Genomic DNA, 24153 nt, shown 5'->3' on the forward strand with positions numbered 1-24153 from the left:
GAAATCTTGGGTGGGTCGGCTGGGCACGAGGCGCAGCCTGGCGCCGTGCAGCCTGGTCCCGCGTGGTGCGCGTTGGCTTGGAGATGTTTTGAATTGGCATCTCTGCATCCTGATGGTCCTTTCTCAGCGCCCGCTTCTTGCTCGAGTAAATGGGAAGCCAGGATGGGGAGGGAAGGGAGGAATCCCACACTTCTCGTGGGTTTCTTGCTGGGATCGGTGCAACTGTGCCCACGTCGGGAGCGTGGGATTTCTGCCTTGGTCCCGTAATCAGTGGCTCTGGTTTACAGGGGGAGTAATGACCCCTGTTAGACAGGGACAGAGGGGTGGCAAGGGAAACAGGCTGGTTTGCCAGGGTGACAGGAGCGGGACAGGGTGCCTGCTCCTCCCACCCAGCCCCGGGGGAAGGCGGGAGCTGCCTGTGCCAAAGGTGAGTCCCTGCCCTGCCAGCCTCGGGAGCTGCAGCCGCTCTGTGACATGGGGCAGTGACCAGAGCGGCCTGCAAAGCAGAATTTGCTGCTCCTGCTTTGTTTTCATTTTTGGGTTGGGTTGTGGGTTGTTTTTGTTTTTTTTTTTTTTTGTTATTTTTTTGGTAGGTATGGAGGGAAAAAACCCAAGTTTTCTTCCCCACACTCCCCCAACCAAGTTAATTCCCTTTAGAAAGTGCTTGTGCTGCAGGGAGAGATGATCGTGAGTGACACGTGACTTTATTAAAAACAACAACCAGGGATTGAAATTTGCTTCACTGGCTTGTTTGATTGGAAAAATAATAGTTAATCTGTGAGCAAACAGTTGAGCACTTAATTAGAGGGGTGTAAGCAAGGGAGAATAACAAAGACTCTTAACTTGTTAAAACAAAGTTTCCTTCGCTTCAGCAAAGAGGAAGGAAGGAAGGAAGCAAGAATAAACAGCTTCAAGAATTTTAATGGTGATAATTAAGTATAGTACCTATGAATTGTTTAGAGGCTTAATGTAACTTTATCCAGTAAGCACCAAGTTCCTACTTGTTTGATCAACTTAACTGCAGTTATTTTTGTGGTCAAAGCAATTCAAACTGTGCATTTGCACGGTAGAGGTACAAAGTTAATCGCTGCTTTCTGGCCCGGTGGAGAGTGTCTCCTGGGGGGAGGTGGGCTGGTGACGGGAAACAGAAGAGCCACGGGTGCTCACGTCGCGCTTGCAAACCCAGGAGGGCTAAAAATGCTTTTTTTTTAATGTGTGGTTTTTTTTTCTTTTTTCACAGATCTATCAGATTCCACGTTGTCTTACACTGAAACGGAGGCTACAAACTCGCCCAACGTCACGCCTGGAGACTTCTCAGGTTGGCAGATGTTTGTGCCTTCCCGCACGCGTGGTCTGCGCCGGGGAGCTCGTGGCTGGGGCCGGCCAGGAGGAGGAGAACGGGGGGTGGGGATCGTGGCGCTGCTGTTGGTTTATATTCACGGTGTGGAAAGAAGGCAAAAAAGAGCAGCTCTTGGAGTCGATTGTTCAGATGACTGCGCGTTGCACATTGTGATAAGGTGCTGTTTGTGGGATGAGCGTGCTGGGACAAGCGGGGATGTTTGGGAGGTGGCCACGGGGCCACGCATGTCCCCTGCACAAGCCCCCCAGACCTTGCGTGAGCCCTGGGGTCGTGGGCTGGCGTGGGGCTGAGCTGTACGCTGTCACCGTTCTCGCGGCGGGAGCGATGAGGCTGTTGCAAGCGATGCTGCTCTGTGGTTTCTTGCCGAGTCTGTCCGGCCTGCGTTACCTGTTGGCTCCTGGCCCTGCAGAGCAAACCCTGCTTCCCTGAGCAGGGCTCCCAGCTACGATGGCGTTGAAGCTCCCGAACAAAGCTTGGCTTAATTAGGTCCTGGTTCTTGCTCTGCCCCACCCCTGCAGCCTTCCATTCATTTAATGGTGCTCTGCAAGGCCCGAGGGGGGTTTTACCCTCAAGCAGGCAGAGAGTTGGGGCTCTTGTTTGCTCGGCGTTGGGCTCTGGCTGCGGTGATGGTCGCGTGTCCTTCCCTCCCTGGGGTCCCGTCCCAGGCTGGGGGCTGACTGCGTGGAGAGGAGGGACCTCTCTATAGGACCAGCTTTAATTCCTATCTAGGAAATGACCTGGTTAATGGTTTCCGAGCTCAGATGGAGACAGGCAGGCCTTCATCCCGGCGGAGCCCCATGTGCCACCTTCGGCGGCTGCGGTGGGCTTTGTGGTGGGGTAGGACTTGGGCACCTGGGTGCCGAGTTGCTGTGTTGCAGAGCACGTGGATGGGGTTTGCTGCTCTCTCTGGGGAATGCTGTGAGTTGCTGGTGGTGGAGGAGACCCTCGGGGTACTGCTCCATTAGGCACAGCTTTTCTCTTCAGCTTCTCTGCCTGCGAGAGTTTATGGCCAGTTTGGTGAGACCTGCGGCGTCCTTGGGATGTTTAAGCCGATTCTGGCTCCGCAGCACTTCAAAGAGCGTTTAAACAGCGCGGCATCGCGGTGTCATGGCATGGTGGCACGTTTCCCTCCTGGGAATTTTCTCTTCTTTAAGGTTCTTCTGCCACGGTCGGCTTTGCCGCCGTGCTGCCGCATGTCGTGTCCGGCGTGCCGGCCCCGCGTTGCTTTTGTTGTGCCGCCAAGTGTCCATAGCAGGGGGACAATTGATAGCCAGGAGTTGGATTGTTCAGGGCTGTGCTATAATAAATACGTGTTTGCAGTTCTTAACAAACGTTCCTCAGGCTGGATACACACGTCCGTAGAGCTCTCCATGCCCACGGCTTTTATTGTAACTTGATAATTGCCATTAATTACAGCAGCCATGTCTGAAAAGCAGGGTTCCTAAGGATGTAATGGTTTAGCTTCTCTCACAGCCGAGTCCTTTATGGGACATCTGGTGGGTTTTCTGGAATAGAAGAGAGTTTTTAACTTTTACTTGAACAATATAACCATAACATGTGACTGAGATTGTACTGAAATCGGATACCTCCTCTCCCTCCGCGTAGTTTCCAATGGTGTAACTTTTAATAAGAGTCTGGGGCTGTGTGATTTATTTTTCCCCAGTGCTTGTGATTGCTGAAAGAGGGTAAGAGCTTCACTGAAGTTAACCCATACTTGTCATCACGGGGAAGTAAAAGGAAAAAAAAACCCCACTTAGACTCTAGTCTATCTGCTGTATTTCAGTTTGTTTATTCCCCATTTCAACTGATGTAACAGGCCTGCTTGAAAGGTAGGTCTGTGTAAACGATACACAAAGCTCGTGGTCTTCCCTGCCTTTTCTTGTGTGTACCGAAGGAGCTCAATGTGCGTTTAGCTCCCGTTCCAAAAATAAGTACGTTTTGGATCTAGCATCAAGCCACTACTATTTATTGCTTCAGCTTTGATCATCAAAAAGGCTTTTCCTACTAAAACCACAAAATTCAATTTTGGATAACAAAGAGAACCATTCTTCTCCTGTTATTCGTGTACTTGATGAACTTCTAAACAGGAAGTTTTAGCTTGAAGTCAAAAGATCATCTCTGTCATATGTTTAAATTTAAAAAAAAAAACCCCAACCCCTCTTTCTGAAGTAGACCTTTTCATGGCTACAATACTGCTCTTAAAAATAGGAAAAAGTCTTCCCTGAGCTAGCAGGCCCCCTATAAAATTCGAGGTAACGATCAGTGCTGACTGGAAGCACAAGTTGTGGACAGTTGTGCGGATGTGACCTTCTGTGTCACGAGCTGGATCGCTGGACGATACCCCAGAGTCCTCTTCATCTGCGGTTCAAAGCGTTTGGCTCATGCAGTGAAGCTGTCTGTCCAGGGGTCAGTGTCCAGCCACAGCATTTCCCTCGGGCTGGGGATGTTCCTGATATCTCGGTGAGGTACAGTGGCTTGGGAAGATCTGAGCTAGTGGGAAAAGGCAGTTGGAGGTGTTTGATCCCAAAGTTTCCATCTTCTGAGCACAGACGACATCACATTCAGGCTTGTGGGAGTGCAAAGAGGAGTTCCGTCTTTTCGTCATTATTTGTTCCTACAGCCGTGCACGCCTGGGGAGCGGAGGTGACGAAAACCTGCTGGTTTGGGAGTTGTATTTTGAGCCAGGGTCGTTTCCCCGGCCGGATCGTGCCCATCCCCTGGGTGCCGGCAGAGCCTTGGCCGGTGTCGGTGTCCCCGCAGCTCCCTGGGCCAGAGCTGGGAAATAGCAGGGAAAGGGCAAAATCCAGCAAGGCAGAAACAAAAGCTCAGCCCCGTGACTCATAATTGGTGGAACATTCGTAGTAATTTTTTTTTCCCTTCCCCTCAGACTTGGCTCCTCCACCACATGCCAAGAAGCTGCTGTACCCGTTAGACTTGCCAGGCTTGTAGAGGGCTGCGCTGCCGCTGCGGGAACTGGTTCGGTACGGTGGGGACGTGCTGGAGCAGATGTTGAGGGCCACGGGCTTCGGGCTTGCCTGCCTTCCCCTAAATCCCACTGGGCTCTCTCTCACCTTCCTTGGGAAGGACCTTCTCTTAAAGACTACAAAATAGCCCTGCTCCTCAGACTCCCCTTGCATGGCACACTGCGTCGTTCTGGCTGTCTGGCTAAAAAAGCCCCATGAATTCCTACAAGCAGCAGTGAGAGTTCTCATTAGTGGTGGCATTAAATTCTAGAGATGCCAAGGACTGCAGGAGACAAAGGGTTGAGCACAGGTAGGAGGGCATGTGGTGTTGCTGCTTGGGAGCTCCCGGTGGGACTGCACGCTGGCTGGACCATCGCTGGCTGGACCATCGCTGGCTGGACCACTGCTTGTGGCCACTGCAGGCCTGGAGCAGCATGTCCATCCCCTACAGACTGCAGAAATGTTGGACCATCAGTTTTCTTTGGAGCAATAATAAATAAGGATGAGTAATGAGTTGTAGGAACACACGGGTAGTGATGGGTGCAGCTCAGGGCTGCCTCACAGCAAAGTCCCCGGCTGCCGTGCAGGGATTGAAGATGCTTAACGAAGAATCTGCCTGCAGCAGCCGGTGCCAAGCTCTCACGAGAGCAGGTTTCCCTCGGAATGAGCCACTCGTCACTAGAGCCGGCCTCACGCGTCTCTACATGCCTGCACGTTGCTCCTCCTCGCTTAATCGGGAGCTCTACCAGTGTTTGCATGGAAAATCTCATTGTTCGTGTGGAAACGCCTGTGTGAAGCGATGGTGCCCGCGAGGCTGAAGCACTGTGTGTGGCAGGGTTTTCCATAGGGAGAGGGCTCCTTGTCCACGTCCAATCTGCCTCCCTTTTATTCTGCATTGCGCCCGAGTACCGCATCCTGCACCCGGTCCTCCCGCCATGGACCAGCCAAGCTGGTGCCCAGAGTTAGGGGATGCTCAGCACCGGCTGGATTCAGCTGGGAGCATGAGGGTGGCCTGGTGCTGGGCGATGCACCCCAGCAGAGAGGAAAGGGTAGATAAGTGCTCCGGGGGAGAAGTGAGAACTGGGAATGGGAAAAGGGCGGGAGGGAAGTGGGGAGAGCAGTGGGGTTTGTTCCAGCAGCAAGAAGCTTTGCAGGAGGGCAGGGAAGGTGCTGCTTTAGGTTTTCCCCAAAACACTAATTATTTTTCTTCAGACTTTGAGCACACAGCAAGTGAATTAATTTCAAACTCTTCAGGAGTTTCAGCTCTGAGGAACCCATTTGTAGCTGGGAACATGAACCTGAGAAAAGAAATTGTGAGGTGGTGGTTTGCTGGAGGAGCGATGAATTCCCCTCTGGAGCGGTGGGGAGCCATACCTGGAAGCGGAAGCACACATGTAAGCCTGCTCCGAGCAGCTCTGCCGAAGCCTAGAAGGTGATGGGTTCCATGTAGAGATGGGGTCTGCGCGGTCAGTTGCTCTCTTGTCCCCTCCAAAGCTGCGGGAGGATAAGTGTGAATTAACAGAAAGAGGAAAAGCAAAACCTGAGTGGGCTGCAGCTTAATTTAAATTGTTGTGGATTTATTTCGAGGCTTGGGAAGGTGGAGAAGTTGAGGTGGTGGGACTGGCGCTGTTGGATCTGAGGGGGCAAGGTCCCCATACCCCAGAAGGAGGAGGAAGGCAGGAGCGTGCCCGTCCATCCCAGCTGGTGACTCAGCCCTGCTGAAGCAATGCCATGGCTCCAAAGCCAGAGCCGGAGGTTTGTTTCTGCTTCCAGCAATATTTAGGATGAACTTAAGGAAGCATATTTTAAAACCCACTGAATGGAGAAAGTGAACTCTCTTCCTCTCCCCCCAGAAATAACAGACTGCGAGGATTTATGCTAACAAGGAAATTTATGAAGATCCTGTGTGTTAGGAGTAGGAAAAAAAAAAAGGAAAAAAATGCCTATAAATATGTAAGGCAGGTATGTGTGGAAACTGGGAAAACACAGGGGAGAGATTGTGAAATTACCTGTTAATAGGAAAAGAAAAAAGATATTTTTCTCATTAATAGGGTGTCAATTCCTTCTGGGGGTGAAGTGTTGGTTTTGCAGCTTTCTGGTGAACGCCTCTGGCATCCGCGTGTCTCGGTGCTGGGCCCCCGCCGCAGCCCCTGGCGCGGGTGGCGGTGCCGTGGGCCGGGGGCTGCAAGGTGGGTCTGATCCGGTGGCACCGTGGAGCCTTTTAGTCCTTTCTTCCCCCCCCCATCCCATTGCAAAGAACATAAATCCATTTAAAAAAAAAAAGAGCATAGCATATCTGTGCATCCAGTTTAATCACAGACAGATGTTTATTTAGGCCAGTAATGGTTTTGGTTTCCTTTTTCTTTCATATTTAACTTTAAGTTTGCTGGCGTGTCTTACCCTGCACAGTCTATAACAATCAGGGTTTGGCTAAAACCCTTCCATGTCGGAGGAGTGCGCGCGTTGCCAAGAGCTACTTCTTTGATGCAAAAAAATACATCCTGGAGGTGCTTTGTCAGATGTTTTTATATTAAACATTTTTCCTCCATAGTTTTAGTTTGCCAAGGGGAAATAAAGCGCATCTATTTTCCAATGCGCTTCAGAGAGGAATTCTTTGCTTGGTGTGAAGGTTTTTCCCACGTGACCGTGGATGGCCGTGGACGTTGGAATCCCCGTCGGAGTGCGTGGCAGCATCCTTCCTGATGGTTGGGAATGCTGCGGGACAATGACCGGTCTCTGCTTTGGGCTTCTTCACGTGCAGCTTCTGGCCCTGCCTGGGGTTGACATCCAAGGCAGCGTTGCAAACTACAGAGTGAATCATGGAATTAAACCCTGAAAGGGAGGGTAGGGAAGCTCTTGGAGATGGTGTCCTCAGGCTTTCAGTCCCTGTCCCTTTCAGAGGGATGCAGGTGTGCTGTTCTATTCTCCGACAAGTGTCTTTCTGGGTTGATAAAGCCACCGGGACTGGAGATTTACAGGAAGACTGTGGAGGTGTTTTGGCATTACGTTTGTGGGTGGCTCAGGTGGCAGCTCCTGGAGTTTAGGGGGCAGAAGGGGAAGGGAAGTGATCATTGACCCTGCAGCTGGTTGAGCTCCTCGCTGTGTCCAAAGCCTGTTGATGGCAATGCATCATCCACGGGCAACGTAACCCAGCAGAGAGTACTCCACTTGGGTTGTTGACATGCAGCTGAAGATGTTGCCCAGAGCATTGAGACTGAGCAAATGTTCCCTTAGTTACTGATTGCAGAAGGAGCATCTCAGATCAAGGCTGGGGAAGACGTTCCCTGCGTGCCGTTGTTCCTCCGTTAAGACCCTGCAGGGCTACTCATGTTGGGCCATCCAACCCAACAGCTGTAGCGTTGAGGTCCTCAGGAACTTGCAGTGACCATGCTTTGGTGATGATACACGTTCGTGTGCCCACCCGTACCCAATGTCCCGTTCGGAGAAGCAGGAGAGGTGCCGGTGACCCCTTCCGTGCAGAGTGCAGGCCTCCAGAAGGAGGATGAAATCCCGGCAGTGGCCATGCAGCTGTAGAAGGGTTTCTAAAGCAAGTGACACCTGTTCATAAAAAATATCCTATGGGTTATGAGCTTGCAATACAAGCCGCCTGGTCTCAGAATTCATTCAGAGCGGAGCCAGGTTAGTAACGTGGGGAGGGGAAATGGATTCTGCGAAGGGTGAGGGACCACCGGGGAATTTGATGGAGATGGGAAAAGAGATGGTTCGTGCTGTAAGTCTCCTGAGGAGGGAAGTAAAGGTTGTTCTGAGGTTTTGCATCCTGTGCAGTGAGAGAGCATCATCAGCAGCCTCCAAAAATACTCCCTTCCGGAAGGGAAGGTGTCTTCCAGACTGGGAGGTGGAGAAATGTCCCTTTGTTATTAGCCTTATGAATGCTTTGCGAGAGCAACGCTGCTCTCCAGTGTGTTGATGGTGCTGAGCAGGGAGGACGGGTGGAGGGAATTCCCACAGCATCCTGCGTTCAGCCGTGACTGCTGCATCCCACAGACCTGCCTACCCATAGGAGCATCTTTAGCTGAGCCAGCTCTGGTGATGTTCTTTATCCGCGCTGATGAAGCAGTGGTGGACTCCCTTCTTCCCCTGGGTTTTTTCCCTGTGAGGATCCAGGGAGTCAGTGATTTTCCTAGGATAGATGTGGTGGCTGTAGCAGAGCTGTGAATCGAGCCAAAATCCCCATCGCCATCCGTTGCTTGCATTGCGTCATGTGCAAGCACATTTTTCCTCTTCCATTATTGGGATGGCTGATACTACTGCTTTAATCCTCCAAGGCAGACAGCACTTAGAGAAATGTGGGCAATCAGAGCTGTCCCTAGTCCAAAAGAAGGAGAAAAAGCAAAAGTAGCTGCCAGAGCCTTAGGGTCATGTGACTGGAGTACCACAGACTTCCTGGTGCACAAGGGGTGGAAGAAGGTTGGTCTTATCAATATTTGGCTCCGTGCCTAATGTGGGGATTAAAGCTCCTTGGCAGAGGATACCTCTGTGTTTGTACGTGTACACGCAGCTCCCGGCTCCGCAGGAGCGTTTGCCGTAGTGGAGCCCGGCAGGATGATGCCCTGAAACTGAGCTACCACGGGCAGTATTTGGGGAGCACCATTGCGTTCCAGGCAATGCGCTGAATTTCGCAGTACGCTGCTGCAGAGAAGGAGAGTTGCTTTTTCCCTCCCTCCCTTTACCTGGAACTGGGATGGCTTTTCACAGCTAGCCGGGATGTTTTCAGCCTAGAAGTTCTTGGAGTAAGTACAACACCCAGATAAAATGTGTTTTTGTCTGTGGTTCATTGAGTAGTTATGATGTTTGGCCTTGAATCACAGAATAATCATATCCCTCACTTCTCCAAGCACCTAAGCATCACACTTAAAAAAAAGAAACATCAGGAAGTAAGCAAGTTACTTAAAAGTAAATTAGTTTAATCTTTGTAGCCAAAACATTACATTCTTGCACCCTCTTAGGAGCTGGATATGGCTTTCTAGGTAGTAAAAGTTCTTTTGATGTAACTCGGGTTGTGTCTCAAACAGTGCGTATCTGCTGGTACATCTTTGTTTGAAATGTACTTTTTCTCCGTGCCTGTGTTTTGTTTTTTAAATGGGTTTGCTGAATACTGGACATAGTGTATTTATGACCTTTGAAAATGGGGAATGTTTTCAAGGGGGAATTTTGGCTTCTTACAGGGACCTGTAGAGAGAGCCTTGTATTCACAACAGTAATAGAGGGGTTTTTTTGGTGGCACTTTGATGAGTGAGAGGTGTTTATAGGCTTGATTCATAACGGAGTTAGTAACGTTTTCCACGGAAATAACTTATTAAATCTGTGGCGCTCGCCGAAACGATTGAAGTCTGTAGGTTTGCTGTTCATCAAAGGCACCTCCTTTCCTGGACTCCAATACCTAACTCAGCATTTTACCTCTGGAGGATGCTCAGACCTGAAAGGGGTGTGGGAGCTCGAGACGTGTTTTAGTAAGAAAGAAAAATACCCCAAGACCAACTGGAAAGGAGGGAGCGGTGGGGGGGAAAACCTTCAGGAAAAACATCCCCAGTCGTTCGGAGCGGCTGATGGTTAAACCTGGTTTTCTGGAACACTGCTTATTTGTGTGGATTTTACTTTGCTGCTCGACAGCCGAAAAGTACATCCCTTTACTGCCGCTGGCCGGGCTGCTGCAGGCTTTGAAGTGCCTCGAGCCCCTGGAACCGCAGGTTCAGTTTACTGGCAAAGGAGACTCGGCTCTTTGTCCTTCCAAAGTGCTGAGGATCGGAGGGGATTAGGTACACGGCGGCTGTGATTCCCAGCCCTGCCGTGTGTCCTGTGCCCTGGGCTCCGGCAGGGAGGAGAGGAGCCTGCTGCCTCCCTGTGCTGCATGGGAATCGGATCGGGTGGTTCCGTGGCGCACAGTGCAGCGGGGATCAAGGGTGAGGAGGGGTGTCAGCTCACGGGGCATCAAGAGTTGGGTGGTGCTTGTCCCATGGTGGGCTGCACTCGCTCTCCCTCCTGTTTTATGCCTGTCCCTTGGTTGATTCTCCCAGAAAGTGGGTGTTTAGCCTGGAAAAAAGCATTTTTTCCAGGGGCTGAGCGCTTGGAGACGGGAAGTTGATGAGCAGTTGTGCAACGCACCGCCGGCTTCGGATGCTGAGAACTGTTGAATTCCTGTTTGTTTTGTGTTGGGTTTTTTTTTCCTGTAAGAACAAAAACATTTTGCATGGAAATGCCTGTCTTGGCTGACCTCTTCCAGAGTTGCTAAATGCTGACTTGTAATGGCCTTTGCAGCCCCTGGGGCTGGAGCAGGGATTAAAGAGTCTCCAGCATGGAAACACTGGAGTATGTTGCTGCCCCATGGCCCCTTCCCAGAGGTGTTTTTCCTTTGGTAAGATGCTGAGCATCGTTTTGGTTCATCATCCCCGGCTTTGGTTATGGGAAAATACCAGCAGCATCAGAGGATATGAATATAATTAAAACCAAAACCCTGTACCTGCCTGACCATCTCCTTAATCAGCCTTTTTTCAGCCTGTTCAAGGCAAGCAGCTCATTCCAGTGATGGTTTTTTGTTTCCTTGGGAATGCCATGGGGTTCTTTCAGCACTCCCATTGCCGTGTGCAGGGCATTGGGGTTGAGCCCGTGCTGGGACTGCTCTTCGCTGCACCCCATCGCAGCTGGGCCAGCACCCTGAAGTACTGCAGTGCAGAGTTCCGTCTGCAATCTGGGTTTCTTGTTTAGCTGGTGGTAAACACCCACCGTTTTTTCTTTTTTTGTTTCATGTGTAAGAACTCTGATGCCCAGACCTGAATTCCCTCATAGGATACAACCTGTTCCTACCTCTCCACGGGGATGCAAACTTTGGCTGGGAACAGGCAGGCTGCGACGCTTCTCTGTGCACGCGGCATTTTGCATTTCAGGTTATGAAAGCCCATGTACGAAACCTGCCAAAAAGTCAAATTCCCAGCAGTGCGAGAGAGAGGGGTCAGTAGAGAAGTTGTATTTTTCTTCACAGCAGTTTTCTGTTCCTGGGGGAGTGGGAGGCCTCTCCTTGCGGTACAAGCGCCCACGTGGTCCTGCTCCAGCATCCCCCAGCCCTCCCTGTCCTGCTCCAAGCGTGATTCCCAGAGCAAACCCTGGGCCAAAGCCCTCCTTCCCGCCCCGAATGGCAATTCATGGAAGTGCCCTCATGTCACATTTGCTCTCCCAGCTGGAGACCCATGCTCAGCTGGACGCGGCACAGCTTGGCCTTTGAAGAGCTGTGTTGGTTGCTGCCCTCCCCTTCCTCCGCCTGCGTGCGGGTTTTATGGGTTTGGAGATGTTCCTCCTCCTCCTCAGCGCTCTTTAGCGGCTGAGGAGGATCAGGCTGCCCTTTCCTCATGTTGGCTGTGTTTTAGAGGCTGGAGGAGGAGTTGGAGGCTTCATCCTGCTGCGGGGGCATCTCTTGATGCAAGGAGGACCGCGCTGGGGATACCCGGGCAGGATTTCTTGCAGCGGCACTGCGGAAGGGTTTGAGACCAGACTCTGTCGGTTTTATCTATGTATTCCATTAGCAGGAGCAAAGCGTGCCAGCAGAAAGACTATTTTTCAGCTCTTTCCATTTATTAAGGACTTATTTGCTAAGATTTTTCCATTTGAGCAGCCAAAGAATGTTAAAGACTTTTAAAAAAATGCCAGCTGCTTTACGCTTTCACACATAGTGATGCAAACCACTGTTGTCTATTTAATAAAGGAAAAAAATACACTGACTGAAGGGTTTGAAGAAAAGCCTCGTAGGTACCTGCACAGGGGTGTCGCACTTGGGTTTCTGGTTGGTGAGTGCTGATAGGGCTGTGCTGTCTTCAGATTTACTCCACCTGGCTCTGGAGGGATGGACGTGCTGCTTGGAGCACATCGCTTCTCTTTCCTTTATTTCCTTCTCTCTTTTTTTTTTTTCTTTGGTTGTTCCGGGGGCGAGCGCCTGGCGCTGCGTGCAGACAACGGTCCGTTTGTGAGATCCCGTGCCGGCAAAACGCAAGTTTGTCTACTTGGAAGAATGAGGCGGTTGATTCATCTGCCCCAGCGGAAAGGCTGCGGGATCTCGGAGCATCCCTGCCTGCCCTGTCCCACTCCGGTGGCAGGGAGGGCAAACGCGGACAGTGGTGCCTGGGAACTGCAATGGCTCAGCTTTCCCTCGCTTTGGAATCTGCGGGGTTGTGTCGCCTGTCCCCAGTGATGCCTTTGGGAGCACTGTTGCATCTGCCCTGCGCCCTGCAGCTCGCAGTCACCCAATCCTCAACGCTCCCCGTGGCTTTTATATCTTTTGGTCTTTGAGCCCTGAAGTGAGCTGTGTGTGAAAACGAGATACGGGCACTTTTCCCCCCATCATTCTTCTCAAAATCCAGAGAAGCCATGGCAAAATCTGACTTTTTGCAAGAAGAGAGCTGTGGAATTACACCGAGTAGCCTGTTGCTTTGTGCACAGTGCTGCAGGTTTCTTTCTTGGAAAAGGGAAACAGATGTTTTGTGAAAGGTCTTTACATTAATTAAGTTTAAAAAAATAAGCGAAGCATATGGGAAATGCCATAGTGAAGTGTTAAAGACGTTTTGAATTATCACACAGACATCAGGGATGCTGGGGGAGATGGTGCTGCGTGGGCTGGTTCCCGTAGCATCCTCCTCCTGGGCTGAGGGTGCTCTCTGCTCGTGTCCAGGGGCCCATCTCAGTGCAAAGTGGGGGTGTGCTGTGTCTTACAGTCTGCTTTGGGGGTTTTGATGGAGTAAAACTGTTGTGGCCCTTACGGTGTGGGCAGGGAATAACAATTTGGCTGTCTCTGACCATCCAAGAAGAGGAGCTCTGGTCCTCGCAGGCGATGAGCAAAGATCAGCAGACAAAGCCATGCCCAGTCTCACAGCTCATAGTCGCTGGTAATTATAAAAGCTCAGTCTCCAAGATTAGATGTGGTTGGTCTTGCTTGGTGCAACGACTTGGTGCATCCAGCTGTGGAGAGAGAGCAGATGGGAAAACGGGGAGTTAATGTCTCGGACCCAAACTGTCCCTGTAAAATGTGTGTCTGCAGCTGCCATTGAAGTCTCGAGCTATTTCTGCCACGGGGCTGATAATGGTTGAGCTGAATCCATCAGGTTTTAATTTTGGCCTGTTCAAAACCAGAGGGCTCCTTCTAATAAGATTTTATGAAGCCCTGAAAACAAGATGCTGTAGTTGTGAGGGGAATGTGGATGCCTGTGCCGGGGTGCAGGAGCAGCCCTTCATGGGGAATCCAGGGCTTGTTTTTCCCAAGTGGCTCAGGAATTGCTTTCTGAGATCTGCAGAAAACCCAATCGAAACAAAAAACCCAACGAAACTTTATGAATCAACCGGGAAGCCAGTAAAAATTAGTAGTAACAAGCTCATTTCAATAGAAATGGGTTCGCTGCTCTGCTGGCTGCCAACCATTTATGAGACTGGCTCGGTGCCGGCGAGCAGGGTCCAGCACGCTGCATCCTTCCACCCTCCTGCTGCTGGAAATAATTTGTGACTTTAAAAAAATAAATAACGCTATTGTGGAGCCTGTTTTATGGTTGGGGCCTGAGTTGGGCAAGGGTGACAGCTCTAGCTAGCTCCAAAGTTTGCAAAACCTGGTTGGGGGGCTTTCTCTTCCATCTCATGCTGGCTTCTGCTGGGTTTCCCTGGTGCCAGCGGTGGGGGTCACTGATGGATGTCCCAGACATGTGGGGTCCCGTCATGTTTTCTGCCTTTTCTGTTCAGTTTTCCTATGGGGAGTCTCTAGGGAAAACTGAGAAATGCCTGCATGGAGTTTCTAGGGATGTGAATAGGTTGGTCTGTCTGAATGACACCCATAAACTTGTTGACCTGCTGCAGTCTAGAACCATCCATGGCGATTGATTCGTGTGGTATGAACGAGCCCATCAGATCCCTGTGGTGGCACGACCGTCGTGCATCGGCGCGGAGCTGTGGCCTCTGGGGAGGTGGTGAAGCATCTTCGGCAGCCCCCGCAGGGACCGCGGCCGTGTCCCCACCGCTGATGGGACTGGTCTGGCTCTTACTACATCACTAAGTGTCCACCTTCCTGAATCAGCCACAGCCATCTGCGTTCCTGTGGTGTGAGCACTTGTGGGATGGGGTCATCCTGGGATGAGGGGTGGGCAAGAGGAGACTCTCGGGCTATTTTGTGTCCCCTGACGAGCTGGTGGTGTTCCATGTGCCTTGCTTCCCAAGCCCGTGTCTCTGGTGGGGACATCCCAGCCCTGCTGAAACCCAGAGTCACTTGCCAGTGAGCCAGGTGATGGCTTGTTTGGAGAACCAGACCCCAGAACAAGCCCTTTTCTGATTTGGCCCATCTTTAAATACAGCAGAAGTTCACAGTGTGGGAATCCATCCTATTTTGCCATTTGTACTTGGATATTATTTGAAGGCTTACACAGAGGGGTGGCCTGTGCTGGAAGCTGCTGCCTGTCCGCCCGTTGGCACAGCCTCCATCCATCCCTGGCAGGCGTGCAGGCATCCATCCGAAGCCGTGCCAGGGCTTGGAGACACTGTTGGTCTGCAGGCAGCCGTGCCGTGCCGTGCGACGGCCACCCCGGCCCGTCGGGGTGCGCGTGGTGAGGGTCAGCCGTTTGCGCCCCGTTGTCGCATCTGTCTTCTCTTGGCCGAGCCAACTTACATCCGTCCTCGGAAGATTTACGGCTGTCACTTGGAAAAAGGGAGCGAACCAGTTTGTGGGATGCCACGGGACGCTCTGCTAAAGCTGCTCGCGTGTGACTGTGGAAACTTCCACCCAGGGGAGAGCAAGGAAATTCCTTTGCGAGTACAAAGTAAGGTAAAGATCCTCGGTGCGCGGTGAGTTACTCTTCCCCCCATTGTTGAGCTATTTTAATGGAAGGGAAATGTCAGCAGAAGTATGTTTAAAAAAAAAACCATACTTGTACCTCACCGGGTTTAGGATCGGAGCACTCTGCGCAACTGAAACAAGAAAATTAGAGTAGGTTTTTTTTTTATTTCTAAGTAATCACAGCCACATAATTTGAAATATCAATGGTCTTTTCCATGTTGAATCATCAATAAGGGCCATTAGAGCTGGACCGAATTCAGCTGTGCTTGAAAGGGTTGGTCATTTGAGACTTTTAACATTAAAGATCTTTGCAAATTAGTTTTGCTCTTGCCATGCTGAATTTGTTTGTGTAAAAAAACCTCAGTGGATTTGGTATGTGTCTGTCTTTGAAGGGCTTCGCTTCAAAGGCTGCTGCACTTGGTGTTTTATATGCCGAGCTCCGCCGCTTCGTGGGAAGCGTCGGCTAATGACTTCGTTAAAAGCTGCAGGAAGGAAAAGCTGAGCGCAGCTTTTCTAATCCGGCGAGGAAACGGGATGCTCAGGACTCATTCCTGGTAGCAAACTAGCACCGGAGCTCCGTCGGGAACTTGCATGTTCCTGCAGAACTGAGGCAGGTTGGCCACCCGGCCAGCGAGGTGTTTGGGACTGGGGCTGTGGGCATTTGGGATTAGGGCTGGGGTGATGGATGTTTAGGGCTGGAGTGATGGGTGTTTCGGTGCCGGGTGATTTGGAGGGGTCACTGGTAGCTTGTTCTGCTGAGGCGTTTGCCGTAGCCGCCGAGCTCACATCCTCGCAGGGCTTTGGGTGGTTGCAGTCACCTTGGGTTTGGTCTCTGTGATTGATAAGTCTGAAACGTGGTTCCGTCCCTGTCCCTTTCCTTCTTGCTTTGGCTGCGGCCGGAAGGAGCCCATGGGTGACCTGTGTGGCGTTTGGAGCTTATGGGGTAGTTGGTCCCAGCAGACTGAACAGAGGTCTGTGCAGAAGCCAACCGCAAGAGATGCCGTCGGACCGTAGCTTCTTAAAAAAGTCTATAAAATAGTAAAAACTATAGTCAGAATAATACTATTCTTTCCACCAATCATTTAATCTCAAAAGCAAAAATAAAGAACCTGTCTAAGGTGGCATTCTGCATGTTTGTAGCAGATGTGTCCCCAAACAGGTTTTGCTCACGGTGGGGCAGGAGGCCCTTTCCCTTCCAGCCTGACGCGTGTGCTCATCCCGGCATGCTGCGGATTTTAATTTTTCTTTTAAAATATGCAAGCAGCAGCAGAAAAAAGGAGTGCTAAGGGAAGGGCTGTCACCTCCCCAAGGCTCGGACTGCTAGAGGGTTGCGTTCAGAGCCCAGCACCAACCCGATGGAAGGTTTATGTGAGTGGAGAGCGCATTGTCCATGTTAAACCCGGAGGCTCCGGTCCCGGTGACGCTTTTGAGCCGACGGGAAGGGGCTGCCCTGGCTGGATGTGTGTGATACGATCAAGCAGGGTTTAAACGAGGACAAACTAACCAACACCAGAACATTTCTGAGAGCCAGAAGATAATCCCGGCTTAGCCGTGGCTCGGATCGTCACCGCTCCATCGCTGCCTTGCAGAAAGCATTTGTTTCTCTCCTCTCCCCGCCCTGTTTTCTCCCTCTCATTGAGATTTGTACACAATATTATTTTAATCCCGATACTCCCGCCCCTCCTTTTCCCTCTCCCCTTCGCTGCAGGCTCTCTTTCCCCCATGCAGGCTTCCAGAGGCACACAATGAGAAACAGCTGCTCGCAAAGAGCGTTTCCCTCGGAGGCAGGAGCAAGCTGTGCGCAGGGGCCGGGCGAGGGCGAAGCTGGCACGGCGCGGGGCCGGGACGTGCTCAGCCCCTGCTTCTCTCTGCCGCCTGGCTCTCCCTCCACCGCCAACATGCTCTTTCTCCTGGCTCTTTGAAACACGTGGTATTTTTACGCCTGGGGTTTCGGGCTGGCTTCTGAGCCGTCTCATGTTAGAGCATCGCCGGGGTACCTGCGCAGGGAGGACCAGGATGCGGGATGTGCTGCACCGCACGGCTTTCCGGCTCGCCCCCGCGGCTCGCGCCGCCCCCCGCCACCTGCTTTGGGTCAAGGTTTGTTAAGACATGACGCCTAATTGGTTCTTGGGCTCTTCTGTGGGTCAGGCTGGCTCGGTGCAGATCCCTGGGTTTCAGTGCCTGTGAGCATGGGAAGCCTCCGCTGGGATTTCAAGCCATGTTTTCCACTCTGTTCAAACACACAAAGGTCTTGGGCATTCAGGGGATGTTTCCAAGGCAGGCAAGCAAATTGAGGATTTAACCACAAGTAAAATCGGTTAAAACATGAACAACTCACACCTATCTGCTTCAAGTACCAAAACGCCTGCTCACGTTCATCCTTCAGTGCCCAGTCGGTGCACAAACTGGAAAACGGGGGGGTTGTAGCTAAACCGTCCGTCAGGATTGACGTCTTGGCCTGGCTCCTCAGCTAGGCAGGGCTTTGTGCTGGCCGTGCCACGGTAGTGTCCTTCAGGCAAGCCCTGCGGATGGCAAAGAGAGCCATGGACGGGAGTGGTGGTGGTTTATTGCCCGAACAGGGAAAAGAGCCTTTTTCCAGTGCCACAGTACGGGGGTGGGACTGCGTCTCCTTGGCGTGATGCTGCGGTGTCACTGCTGTGAATGGTGTGGAGCCGTACGCGACTGGAGGCTACAAAGACGAGTGTTAAACGCAGATGCGCTCCCAGACTTGAACTTATCAGGGCACCCTGATACCTTGAATTATTTTACCCTGCTGTGATGAAGCAGCAGATTGTGGTGCAGGGAGAAATTCATACAAGTCAGTGTTTCAGAGCTTCAGAAACACATTTTTCCTGGCTAACTCAGCCTAGCAGCTCTCTGCACATGGGGTGATGAGAAAATTCTTCCCTAGGTGTGCCGGGGTGCCTACGTGCCCCTTGGAGTGTCGCTCCATCCCAAGGAACCGCCCAGCCCGGGGGCCCTCCTGCCGCAAAGGGGAAAAAATCAAGGCTCAGTTTTTGGGAGTACAGCGACTCGAGTACTCCCAGAGTGGTGCCTCTCTGTTTTGAGTAAGGTTGTGGGTGTTTATCTGAGGGAAGGGCTGCGCAGTCAAACATCCTGCTTTTAAACTGGACGTTGCAGCAGTCGGAAAGATGCCTGCAGCTATATTTGTGTGCAGGCTGCGGCTGCCGACGTGGGGAGGGCTCGTCCCTGGGCTCGGATGGGATTTGCAGCATGGGCTCGGAGACGGGATCCTGTCCTTTCAGGGTTTCTGCTGCCTTACAAGCCACGATTGCTGTCTTCGTGCTTGAGAGGCGCTGGCTGTGGTAGCACATGTCCATCGAGACGTCCAGCATCGGCCGTGGAGCTGGGTGTATCGCAGGGCTCTGAGAATCCCTCCCGCTTCCCGAAGGAGGGTGTTGGAGCCCTGAGTTTTGAGACAGAATAAAAGACAATGGGAACTGCTACGTTTTGGGAGGAGAGATCTTGGTTTTGGGTCAAAACTGCTGTGGGGTTTTTTTCCCCTTGTTTCAATCCCAAACACAGCCCTGCCAGAAACCTGTCTTAGCTTCACCAGCAGAATTAGGGACGTATTTATGTTTTGGGGTTTGTAAGGAAACCTGAAACCAGGTGAGTTTGGCCAAGGCCAGGCTCTCACCGGGGTCATGGATTGCTCGCCCTGTCCTCCCCCACATCTCTGTGCTGTGAAGGGCAGTGGAACAAGGATGTGCATAAGGGAGAGTGCAAGCAGGACTTCTGTAGATGCCTTTCTTAGCAACAGAGTTGAAGAAGCTTTACATTACACACGAGAGGAAACCCTTTTTCTGCTGATGCAGAGACTTTCCTTGGCTGGGACGGGTCTCTTGGCAGCAGCCTGGGTTTGGCCATCACAGGGTCCTTCAGGCTGCAAGAGAAGCTAATGGCAGCTCTTACTTTAAAAAATTGATTCTGAGATGCATGAATATGAGTTGAAACGTTGTCACCTGCACACCATAGCATCGTGCTTTTTCAGCCCCTGCTTCCTCTAAATAGCCCATTTAATCTTCTGTCAATCTCTTTGGTTTTTGTAAAGCTGGAACATGCAGGTGTAGGTGGAAAAGACCATCAGGCCGTTTACCTTCTTCCAGGCATGGGGGTGTACTTTGTTTTTAGCAATACTGAGAAATGCTGAATTTTGATGGCATCCTGCAGTTATGCAGCTAAATGCCACCGATTACACATCAGTTTTGTCTCTGCAGGTAGAAGGATCCACTAATGTATTTTCATTCACAGTCTGTTTCCAGCTCAATTTCATATCCAGAGTAACCTGGAAGACGTATTGCCCATAAAATTTGAATTTTCTTAGTGGGATGTTGCTTTTGCATGTAATTAAAGGCCTGATAATTTTTAGGGCCATTTTGTTGCTGTCTGGGTAGCAGTCCTCACACTTCATCTTAGATTAATGCAGATGTCCATGTCTGAGCTGTTCTAGATACTTAAGTGCAGTCAGCAGGGAGAAAAAGCCACTTGTATGGCACAATTCATAAGGGAGAAGTCTAAAAGTCAGATGAGTTGTACCCCAAAAGTGCTTATTTCTCATCATTGGCTGCTGGGGAGTGCAGTGGTGAAGGTCTGGGCTTGCTGGCATGGACCCAGGATGCTGTGATTTATCCTTGTGTCAGCCGAGCCAGCTGAGGGGGTTTGGGTGGTTGGGAGGTGTGTGAAAGAATAAAAAATAATCTGGTTTTTGGAGGGAAAGGTGCTGTACTGGCCACTGCAACGAACAGCAAAGTTCTCCGTGACTCCAACCAGCACTGGCCTATCTCCATTGTTTCATAGCGGTTGGGAGCATGATGTCATGGGCAGAAAATAGCGCCTGTTGTTATCAGAGTAAAAGTTTAATTTCTTGTAATCTTTTCCTGGGCTGCCGCCCCTTCCAGCCTTCCCCGCGGGAACCTGCGAGCAGATCTCCAGCCCCTTCCTGATTGTTTTTCCAGCTCCATTACACAATACGCGTTTGTTTGGTTTTGCAAATTGGTCATGAGCAGTGTCAATAGCTGGAGATCCACAGAAAGGGGAATGGACTTTATTTGGGTTTTAGGGCCTTCTCAATGAATAATGCCAAAATAAATACAGGGTTTTATACTGGGACGCACTAACTAAACAGCCCTGCGAGCTCGTGGGGAGAGGTTCAGTGGAGTACAGCGGGGATGAAGCCGTCAGGGTACCCTGAGCATTGAGCGGGACTTGGGATTCATGAAGACTAATATCCCCTTGGGTTTGGGTTGTTGTTTTTCTTCTGTAATGATGGATTTACAAGGAAGTAAGGACATAAGGGCTGGTAACAGCACGCTGGGTGACTTAGCCCACTTACCTTCTGTCTTTGGAAACTGCATTATGTTTGTCAAGCTCTGTCTTAAAAGAAATTGAGATTTCCACTCCTCTGCGACTGCTGCGTTGTCCTGTGATAAAAACATTTTCAGTGTTTCTACTCTGAATTTACTCATGGCAAGTTCATCCTCATTTATTCCAGATCTCTCTGTAGTTACTCGTTCCTTTAAGCTTTATAGCATAAGCTGGGAGAGGGCAGGTTAGAGCTTCATTGCATCGCGGGGCTTGAGCGTTGTGCTTATGGTTGCATGAGTTGTACCTTCTCAGCAAACTTAAGCACTTAGATGGGCACCTCGGTGAAGGAGACATCCCAAATGTCTATGATCTGAGTGTGACTCCATGGTCATGTAGGCGTTTTAAAGCTTTCCCAGCATCTCACATCGCAGTGGCAGCAGGGCACTTGTTTCTTTGCTGTCACCTGCAAGCATTAAAAGCACCTTGGTCGCTGGAAGGCAGGGGTTGGCCAAAATATCTATGACCGGACCCTTCCACTGGATGCAGTTGCATCATGAGAAGAGAAAATCACACATGAATTTTAAGCTTCTTGGAGCTGTTTCGTGGTGCCGATGGCAGAGCCATACTCCGTGTTTGGATGATTAAGGCTGACTTCATCACTGATGGCAGACTGGAATGGCCTGAGCATTTCTAAAAAAAGAGAATTTGAATGCCCAGGCCAGTTTCTGCTCTGAGTTACAGCTGTCTAAATACAACCACGGTGAAGTTGGTTGAGTTACTTTGAATTTCTGGTCCATATTTGGAGCAGAACCTGGCTCTCCCCATGTGCAATGTGGAGGAATTTCTTCGAAAAAGAGGAAAATATAATGGTCGTTGGAGAATAAGCAGGGGTTGGAGAATACAAGTCGAGGTACCTTGCTCATCATGAATTTCTACTGTCCTGCAAGGACTTTTCCTTTAGAAAACGGGTTACCTCGAATAGCCGTGGTCACTTGCTGAGGGCACTGGGTTATGACAATAAATAAAAGTGAACAGCTCTTCCAGAAATGCGAGGAATGCAAAAACGTTTAAACGATTTAGTAGGAGAAAACTTTATTTAAACATTTAATCGAAGAGCGCGCTTTCGTCTTGAAAGAATTGGGTGATTGAACTCCCATCCAAGTTTTTTTCTGGACTTTCTTTACACTTCATCATACACAACAGCAAGCCGTGCTTTGCAAAGTGAATAAACTTCCAGTTCCTTGTTTCCATTTCTTGTTGTCATTGCCTCAAACACACCTAAATTACCGTAAAGAAGCTGTTCCGAGGGAAAAAGATCTGCTAAACATGTGATTTCCTGCATTAGATAGGAAGATCTGCGTTTCGTTCAAGAGCTGGCGATGGGAAACAGCGTGTCCAAGCAAATCGCACAGCTTTCCCCATGGAAACCATCGAATACAGGTGTGTCAGCCAGCACAACATCTTTTTTTCCCTCAGCAAAAGGGAATATTCACCTACGAGAAGTGCATCTCTGCAGACGGCACCCACGAGAGCTGCTGGGTGCGTGGCTGGCGCTGCTCCGGCTGCGGTCGTCTGTGCCGGTGAGGGATGCAGAGGTCGGCTGTAACGACTTAGGCTTCGTTTCAAACCTGCCACGTGGCATTCGAAAGATCTTTTAATTCTTGAAATGGACGCGCATTAGGGGATGATTTGGGGCTTACGTGGTTTTTGCCTGTATGACATGAAATCCGGCGCTGCCTTTCAAAGCGAAAAAATCTCTGGGTTTCAACCCGTAATGCCGATCATGGTAATTTTAAATAGATTTTTTTAAACCTGCACGTAACCAGGCTCCGTTTTGGGGTAAATGAAGGGGATCAGCTTAGTAATTATTTCCGTAAGAGTGTGACCTCAGTGCCCCTTGGGTCCAGCATTAGCATTGGAAATGTCCCTGCTTGTGAGCGTGCGCCGCTGCCGTGGCCTGCCGTGCTCTGGGGGGGAGATTTATGCTTCCTAAGAACATTGTAAAAATTTTATAAAGTAGCTTAAATATTTACACAACAAGCATTTAAGGAAACAGTTATGTCTCTAAAGGAGCTGCTGATCCTTTAGGTCCATCACACTGTGGACGTGGGGATTTTTTTTAACTGTCTGACCTCCAGGAATTTCTTTTTTTCACCTGACTGTTTCTCAGCAGACAAACAAATGGAAACTCACACACAGGAACCTATAAATAATGTCAATGACCTGGCTTGTATCCTCAAAAGCCAGGAAATGTAGCAACACGATGGCAAGCTGGCCCTTCGCTCTCCGAAGGGTGGGAAGCGTAACTGGGGGGAGACGGAGGCAAGGACCGCGCGGCTCCCGGGGGTGACTGTGTGTCCCCAAAACTGGGCGTTGTGATGGCCACAGCCGCCAAGCCGGGGCAGGAGGCACCTTGCTGGAGGTGCAGCAATCCCACGTGCAAGGTCGCGTCTCCCTGCAGGGTTTGGTCTATGACGTGGAGCCCTGGGGGCACCTGTCACGGGGTTTGGGGGTTGAGGTGGTGCCGGCATCGTGGTGTGTTGGTGGCTGGTTTGACGCGGGTGCTCTTTCTGTCCAAGGCGCAGGTGGTTGTTGCGTGGTGGGTTTCACCCTGCCCTTGCAATGACTCTGATGACCCAGTCCTGCACCCCAGCAGCATCCCAGTCGCTGCTGGGTGCTGAGATGACCCGTGCCGTGCGGCCAGACGTGATGTGGAGCGACCTTTGGTGGCAGGCAGGGGTTTGCCTGCTTTGCTTTGCGCTTGCCCCAGGATAACCACCTTTTCTTTTGCTCCCAAATTCCATTTCGCAAGGCTCCAGCGATGCTGCATCTCCAGCGTGCCTACGTGGTGCACATGCAGCTTTTACTTCGTGCCTTGTCGGGCGCGAGGCTGTGAGCCTGCCTGGTCTTCAGCCTCGGGACCTGCTCAGTCTCGCTGCAAGTGCAGATGCTGGTAGCGATGAGCCCCCTTTGCCTTTGTGGACATGTTAAAGAAGATGCGAGGGTCCAGCCAGGGGTCCTTTGCTTGCTCTTCATCGAGGAGGGCAGCCCAGACCCCGTTCTCTTTCTTTTAGGGGTGTCACGGGATGGACGCCTGCCTTGGATGGCAATCGGTGAAAGCCTTACAGAGTGGGATCAGCGGGGTGGGTGCCTGCTCTCCTCGCCCCTGGCACCCACCGCCCCTTTCTTTGTGTTTCCTGAGATGCACGGAGTGGTTTGGGCTTTTTTTCCTCCCGCTCGCACGGCAAACGGATGTTTAGGTCAGAAAGGAAATAGGATCACTGTTTTCTCGGCTCCGCATGCAGCAAACAGCCCTTCAAAATAACGGGTGTCGTAAGTGCCAGGAAAAACAGCAAAGCCAAAGCTTTGCGAGCAAATAATTGGTCTTTCTGCTAAAGGTCTCGTCTTCATCTCCGAGTTTGCATAGTAAACTGGTTGTATTTAGGTTTTGTTTTAAGGTTTTGCAATTATTTTCAAAGCAAACAGATTTGGTATGTGCCGGACGTGAGGTTTTACTGATCCCAGAGTGCTGCTTCCAGGTGATTTCCCAGGGACAGCTGAGGTTCTGGGTGGGAAATGGCTCTAATACTGGAGTTCATGTTTGGACCCCAAGTTCCCAGTGCTGGGTGTTGCCCTGGAGGTGGTGACCCCAGAGGATGGTGCCCTCCGGGGTGTCCCCATGGTGGGAGCCC

The 24153-nt window shown here is 50.9% G+C and overlaps 1 protein-coding gene across 1 annotated transcript in view; it reads left to right on the top strand.

The window, feature by feature from the left end:
- Positions 1 to 24153, top strand: part of SMAD6 (SMAD family member 6) — a gene marked incomplete at its 5' end in the record, with an annotated part of 39604 nt that overhangs the window by 545 nt on the left and 14906 nt on the right. The window contains one exon of the mRNA XM_010149399.1: positions 1241 to 1318. Coding sequence (XP_010147701.1) covers positions 1241 to 1318 — 78 coding nt within the window. The remainder of the gene's footprint in view (positions 1 to 1240; positions 1319 to 24153) is intronic.

This window comes from Eurypyga helias, unplaced genomic scaffold, assembly GCF_000690775.1.
Source record: "Eurypyga helias isolate BGI_N326 unplaced genomic scaffold, ASM69077v1 scaffold21883, whole genome shotgun sequence".
NCBI classification, from domain to species: Eukaryota; Metazoa; Chordata; class Aves; order Eurypygiformes; family Eurypygidae; genus Eurypyga; species Eurypyga helias.